The following is a 7,297-nucleotide window of genomic DNA, read 5'->3' as shown; positions in this document are numbered from 1 at the left end:
CGTCGTCCGCCGCCTCCAGCCCCGCGGCCGACAGCCCGGAGCAGCTGGCCGGGCCTGGGGCCGGCAGCGGCGCCTTCCGCGAGCTGCTGGAGGCCTGCCGCAATGGGGACGTCACCCGCGTGAAGCGCCTGGTGGACGCGGGCAACGTCAACGCCAAGGACATGGCAGGGCGGAAATCCACCCCCCTGCACTTCGCCGCCGGTGGGTGAGAGTTGGGGACCCGCTGCGGGGGGAGGTGGTGACCCAGCCCCCGGCCTGAGGCTGGCTGGAGACTTGCAGTTTCCCATTGCAGCCTGTACAGACATTTGCTGTCCCGGGAGAAACTCTCCTGGGAATGATGTAACCCTGGTTGTTTGCGGTGCAAGGCTAACAGTGCCTGTACCATTTCCTCCCTTCCACTCCCCGAGTGGTTTTGCTGGGTCCTTTCTTTCCTCCTGTAGCCCCTGCCTGGAGGAACTCTCGTGCCAAGGGGCCATTGGCTGTTGTCAAGTGTGTTTGTGGATGTGTGTGGAGCTCATAGCTTGATTGATCAAATGTCAGTTTGAATTGCTTATACTAGGGTTACCTGTTGGGAAGACAAGAGTTTTGTTCTCTGTCAGATGGCTCTGAACATGCCATAGCCTTTGTGACTTGGTGCATGTTACAGGTTCTGCTCTTGGTAACTGTGAAATGCTTTTCATTACATGAAAAGCCAATAGCTCTTTCTCCTCAAAACAAAATGTTGAATAGACTTGAGATCGCTTTTGTTGTATTTAACAGAACAACTTGTTGGTACTATATTTGCACTTTATAAGACTGGTCTAAAGTAGATATATATAGCACATGTCTTCAGCTCACAAAAGCTTATGGTATGTATCTACATAGTATACTTTCATTAGTCTGTAAGGTGCAAGTCTTCCTTGCCTTCTGTTTGACTTCAGCCTTGCCCTACTTTGTTTGTCTCCAAGCAGCGTATCACTGGGCAGTGTCCGCTGGCTCCTTGGACTCATTTGAGGGCCAGCGGGTGCTGTCCGATGCACTTTGCTCGGTGTCCCCCCCCTTGGCACTCTTGTTTGGAACCTTTGACCTCCACTTCTGTCCCTGGTTTTTTATCATTTGTCCTCAGCAATCAATTGGCATCCTTTTCTGTAGCCTCCCTGTGTGAGGGAGGCTAACAGGTTGCATGGTGGGCCCAGGCCAGGGGCGGGCAGTTATTTTGGGTGGAGGGCCGCTTACTGAGTTTTGGCAAGCTGTCGAAGGCCACATGGGTAGCCCTGCCCCTTGACAGGTGCCCCGCCCCCTGGTTGCCATTTTGGGACCAGAAGTCCTGCTCCCTAACTCCCTACCTTTGCTACCACAAGTTGTCCCTACTCCCGCCCTGGAAATACTCGTTTCAGCAAGGGGTTTTGCCATCTCAGAACCAGAAAAATACCAAATTATATTCTAAAAATCAAACATCTACAACATTCATTAATTTGATTTAAAAAAATATTTTGTCCTGATTTACATGTTTGTTTGGTGTACACAGAGGTGACTGCACAATAGCTTAAAATGAAGTCTTACTCTTGAATACTGTCAGGTATGGGGAGGGTGTGGGGGGGCATGGAAATGTGCGTGGGGTGAGGGAACATGTGTGTGTGGATATGTGGAGTGTGGGTAGGGTTTGTGGGGGCAGGGTGTGTGAGGGGGTATGAGTGTCTGCATGTATGGCAGTGTGAGGTGGGGGGGGTGTGGGTATATGTGTGGTACTCACGCTATGAGCTCTCTCTGTCTGTCTCTCTCTCATGGTCTTAGCTCCAGGGTACCGGTGCAGTCCAGCCTGGAGGCAAGCAGTGAAAGTGGCCTCAGGCAGAGGCTTCCAGAGGGGGGTGCTGGCTGGCTGGTCTTGGTGCTGGGTCCTGCCAGCTTCCCTGGGTCCTACTGCCCCTGGCTCCTGTTGTCTTTGACAGGCAGCCAGGAGCAGATAAATATTAAGTTTCTAAACTTCTTAGGTGCCCTGTTGGCTGGATAGAATGGCCTGGTGGGCTGGATTTGTCCTGCAGGCTGTGTTTTGTCTGCACCTGGCCTAGGTCCATGCCCCTGAAGGGGGACAGATAGGTCTGTTTGATTTCAGGCTAACATGGCTAACTATGTATTTTGGTACCATTACTCTGGCTAGGTAGCTTGTATTAACCTCTACAGCTGCTCTCTGTCTGAGCTATCTTTTATTTTTGGTATACTCTTAATCTTAGTTAGGAAGATGAAGTCTGTCTCTCATGAAGTCACTTTATAGTGTCTGAAAAGAAGGGAGAGAGGACTCTAAGTAGTTTTCTGTTTCCTCTTGCCATTGGCTTCAAAATAAGTCCTATCCTTGACTGAGATGGTGGCTGGCCTGGGAATGTATGTTGCTAGAATGCTTCAATTGTGAAGTGGGTAGGTGGGAAGTCAATTAAGAGCAAGCTTTTCAAGCCTCCCCTTGCCTCAAAGAGATGTGGGATGTGATGCTTTGAACTCATTGGAATTTAAAAATGGAAAGACTGGTGGAGGGGAAGAATTTCCAAAAGAAACAGGAAAAACCTTATTCCTTATTAGTTGTACAAGAAATAAATCCCTTAAAGTGCAATAAGGTGGAGAGATACTAACAGGGGTGCATTAAACAGAACACATTTGTATTGAAACTTTAGGGGTGCTGATATTTTTGTCTTGGGGTAGTTCCTAGTGGCCTTAATCTGGGGTTGCTAAATTGTACAGGTAGGTAGAAAAGACTTGTGTCTACAGAACTTGAGTTTGGCTACCGAAGAAGATGTATAGATGAAAACCAATAGGGAAGGGAATAACCATAAAATGAGCAAGCTAAGATACAGGTATAGAGTTTAAAGATGATTTTGAAACTTCTGTTGAAATGTGAGAATATTGCAAGAAGTTTTATTAGAATATACTATAGTCTCAGCTCACTACCTCCATGACTGTTAAATATAACTGCTAGGGCAGGCTTTGACTCCTATGTACCAGGACTGCAGTATCTTCATACAGCATCCAGCGAAACAATGCATAAGTGCTGACTGGAGTGTCTCTACTCTTCCAATATAAGCATTTTTAATAATGGATATGTATTTATTATGTTCACATGATGGTCAGTATTTAAATTTTGAAGCACGAGTCCCAAGAACCAGGCTGAGAAGATCATTTACAAAAATAACTTCTTAAGGAGGCACTTCTTGGGACTTCATAAAGTGTAGTGTTCAGTTTTCAGCTACAAAATAACAGTGTCTTTTTTTTCCTTTTTTAAAAATATATTGTCAGCGTAAAGAGTTAAAGGTGGCTTTTTGGGGGATCTGAACTCTACCAGTAACCTGTGGATGTATACCAGCTGAGCTTGCAACAGAAGTACATACCATGGTGTATGCAGATGGCACTTTAATGAGCTGTGAAACGCTGGCTACAGACAGATGTGGAAAAACCCCTCCAAAAAACCGCGCTTTATCAGAAAAAGCAGTGTGTTAGTTCAGCCTGGCTCTGCAGCATCTATACAGATTGGGTGCTTCAGCGGGGCTTTTGGATGCTTTTACCTAAAGCTGATTCAGTCACCTATTAGATGAAAGTGCCAAAAAAGCCTCACTTAAAGCACCTGATTTATAGAGACATTAGGTGAGCCAGGTCCAACTAATGCACTGCCTCAGTTTTCTCCTAAAGTTCCGGCTTTATCAGCATATGTGGCACATGCTTTACCTCTTGAGCCGCTGGTACACCACAAGTCTCCTTAAAATTTACACCATGTGGTTGCTGAATGTGGCTGTGCAGTGGTTCCACTTCATCTGTGGAAGAAAGGGGCGAACTTGTTTGGAAACTAAATGTATTGTTTTTTAAAACTGAATCAATATTAAGTTCTGAATTCAAGAACAAAAGGAACATTTACATATTCTGCATTTCAGCAGAGGTTCCAACATCATTTTTTAACTGTGTACTTTTCTCTCTCTTCTACAGATTAAGAAGGGTTTTTGGTTTTTTTAGTTGTCATATATTGTATTTACTTGAATACATGATGCATTTTTTCCCCCAGTCAGCATGGGGGGAAAGGAAGCCCTTCATCTTACATATGCATCTGAGGAAACCTCATTAAACATGCTGTCCATCATTAAATTGCTGCCAAAAGCATCATGTGCTTGGTAATGGAAACCAACTACAAAGTTGATTAAATGCAGCCAACACTGAGCAAGCTATAAAAATGCATGGCCCACATTGGGCACATATACTGATTGGAACCTACCACAAGGATAGGTTAGTGCATCCCATCTGAATAAGATATATGGTAGTGCCCATTGAGTGAGTCCCCCTCAAGTCTGACTCTTAAGTCATGGTGAGCCAGTACATTGAATACATTTAGACTTGTTCACTCCCACAGCTGAGCTATGGCTTTCTTTCCCATTTCCAATTATTTCTGTTTCTTTACCAGTCTTAAATGCCTGGCCAACATCACTAAATGGGGTCCCACACAGTTCACTCAGATTCATTGTCGCCCCCTATCTCAGCCTGTCAAGTATGATTAGTGTGGCCCCACCCCCTATGTAGTGGAGCAGGTTGCCCTGCACCTCATTTGCATATAATTTTTGGAGGATCCTAGGACTCTTGACAAGAGCACCTGGGTCCAGTCATGAGTGGGCAGCTGATTAGCATATGGATCCTTTGTGGGGGTATCTGGAGTATAAGCACATACTGAGCAGTGCTGAGTCATGGGATAACCATGGCTAGAACTGCTGTTGACTATGCTGGGGCTCAGCCCAGTGACCTGTATGGTAAATCATGAGCCTTTTGGCTTTGGACTAGTAGTAGGTAATATAAGTAGATGCCAAAGTACATGGTAATGTGCTACTTAAAAGTGTGTTTGTGATTACCTGTGCTAAAACTAAGCCCTACGAGGAGAGACTAGAGAACCTGGACCTTTTTAGCCTCTGCAAGAGAAGGTTGAGAGGCGACCTTGTGGCTGCCTATAAATTCATCACGGAGGCACAGAAGGGAATTGGTGAGGTTTTATTCACCAAGGCGCTCCCGGGGGTTACAAGAAATAATGGCCACAAGCTAGCAGAGAGCAGATTTAGACTGGACATTAGGAAGAACTTCTTCACAGTTCGAGTGGCCAAGGTCTGGAATGGGCTCCCAAGGGAGGTGGTGCTCTCCCCTACCCTGGGGGTCTTCAAGAGGAGGTTAGATAGGCATCTAGCTGGGGTCATCTAAACCCAGCCCTCTTTCCTGCCTATGCAGGGGGTCGGACTCGATGATCTATTGAGGTCCCTTCCGACCCTAGCATCTATGAATCTATGAAAACTTGCAGCAATGTCAAAAAAAGGTAAAATGCAATAGTTCTGGAGAACTGAGTCTATGGGCACTATATGCAAATTTCTACTGGTATGTTTATTTCGAGGTCAGTGTTTTCAAAATTGTTCCTCATTTTTATGTGCTCAGGAAGAACAAGGTCTGACAGTAAGGGGAGGGGCACAGAAAGGAAGGGACTGCAGGGGGAAGAATTTGGGAGGAGACAGAAGGGGCTACCTGACCCCCCTAGATTAATTTTCCTACTGTAGCAGTGGGAGGGGAACAAATTCAAGGCAGATCTCCGGTAATTAGATTCTGTACCTGGAAACTTATAACAGTTATAAATTTTCCATATGTAGACTCTTATTATTGGGGGGGGTATCTTATACTTGAGTAAATAAGGTAATTTTTCTCTCTCCAAGTTGCTACAGTATGGTGGTACAGTGATAGACTGGCTCTTTCCTGTGTGGGCATTTTTACTGGGGAGAGGCAGAGGTCCTGTTTCTGTAATAGGTCCTGATGTCCTGAGATTTGCAGACTGTCACAGATCACAGACAGTTGTGTACTGCCTAGGATGCGGTGTGCCCTTTGTCATCTTTCTGTATGTGGAGAGAGGGAGGAATAAAACTGGTTCACTTATGGGTAAAGGCATGCATGCATGCATAACATAGTTTGAATCCTAAACTCAGTTCATCTGGTGGATTGTGTGATTCTTCTGCAGTGGTAAGGGAGACTGTAAATGCTAATACATAAACCTTTTAAATCCTCCATCCAAGTCGCTTGTAGTCATTGGCAAGATAACATGGGAACTAGCAGAAAATTCATTTGAAATTCTGAATGTTTTCAGGACTTGTATTCTTCTCTTCCTTTTCCCTCTCCAGTCTGTTTGAGGAACTTCAACTCTTCAAAGGGAGAGTCCATGTGGGAGAGGCATCTTCAGTTTCCTGGATTTGTACTATTAGCTATGCTGCTAAATTTGCAAGCAGATATTTGAGGAAAGTATGAGAGTGAGGATGAAAATCTTACTTGCCTGTTTGTATCTCTTGCTGGTGGGGGTTGAATAGGGAGGTAATTACAGGAAACCCTCGCTATTTGTGGGTTCAGCATTGGCGGTTTCAAATATTTGCATATGCTGAACCCGCCTCTTAAATGCACTTACAGGAGCGCCTTGGGAGCTCTGCACTTGCCACCGCCGGGCTCCTGCCATTGCCAGCACAGCTGTCCGCCATGTCGTGCCGCCCCCCCCCCCCCCCCCCCCCCCCCCCCCCCGCGCAGCTGCTGGGGGCACTGCGTTCATAATGTTCAAAAATGCAGTGCCGTATTCACGGATTTTGCCATTCATGGGGATCTCAAGAACGTATTCCCTGTGAATGGCGAGGGTCGCTTATTGTGAACTTCTTAAATTTACAACTTCTAAAATGAGGCCTGCAAGTTTTCATGCTTATGCCCAATTTGTTTTGAAAACTATCTTTTGGAGTGAAAAAGGTCTAGAGATTTTATTTCTTAAAAGTGAAAGTTTAGGATTGGTTGAGTGATAGTGATTGCAAATACATTCATCACCTTACACTAGGAACTTTTGTTCTCTAGTTTGCTAACAATGTGTTTTTGCTGAGATATAGATGTAAGATGTATCTAAGCCTGTTAGAAGCTGCTTCTTTCTTCCTCCCTGGTATCTGCTTCAGGCCACATAGGCTTACCATATGTCCTTGTGGCCAGCTGGCTTTTTAAAATGCAAGCAAATGTCCAGGTTTTTGTTTTGCCTCTGCTTTTCCTAGGCACAAGCAGCTTGGATGCTTGGGGCCAGGAGCAGTGGGCAAGGTGACTGGCTGTTGGAGGTCGTGTGTGTGTGTGTTCGCGCATGGGCAGCAGGGCTGGGCGGGCAGGGCTGTGGTTCAGGAGTGAGGGGTATCGGCAGGTCTAGGGGGCAGGGGGCTGTGGGTCGGGAGTGAGGGGCACCAGCAGGGCTGTGGGGCAGGGACCTGCAGGTTGGGAGGGGCACCTGCAGGGACTTAGGAGGGACTGGGAGAGG

At 46.2% G+C, this 7,297-nt stretch overlaps 1 protein-coding gene across 1 annotated transcript in view; it reads left to right on the top strand.

The window, feature by feature from the left end:
- The first annotated feature begins 6 nt into the window (after positions 1-6).
- The window catches only part of TNKS (tankyrase), a 254,549-nt gene continuing 247,258 nt past the window's right edge, over positions 7-7,297 (top strand). The window contains exon 1 of the mRNA XM_025206544.1: positions 7-201. Within this exon, the coding sequence (XP_025062329.1) occupies positions 162-201 (40 nt within the window). The 5' untranslated portion in view covers positions 7-161. The remainder of the gene's footprint in view (positions 202-7,297) is intronic.

The sequence above is a fragment of the Alligator sinensis genome, unplaced genomic scaffold, assembly GCF_000455745.1.
Source record: "Alligator sinensis unplaced genomic scaffold, ASM45574v1 scaffold989_2, whole genome shotgun sequence".
Lineage (NCBI taxonomy): Eukaryota > Metazoa > Chordata > Crocodylia > Alligatoridae > Alligator > Alligator sinensis.
Note: the sequence above shows the minus strand (reverse complement) of the source record. Positions and strands in the feature narration are given on the sequence as shown.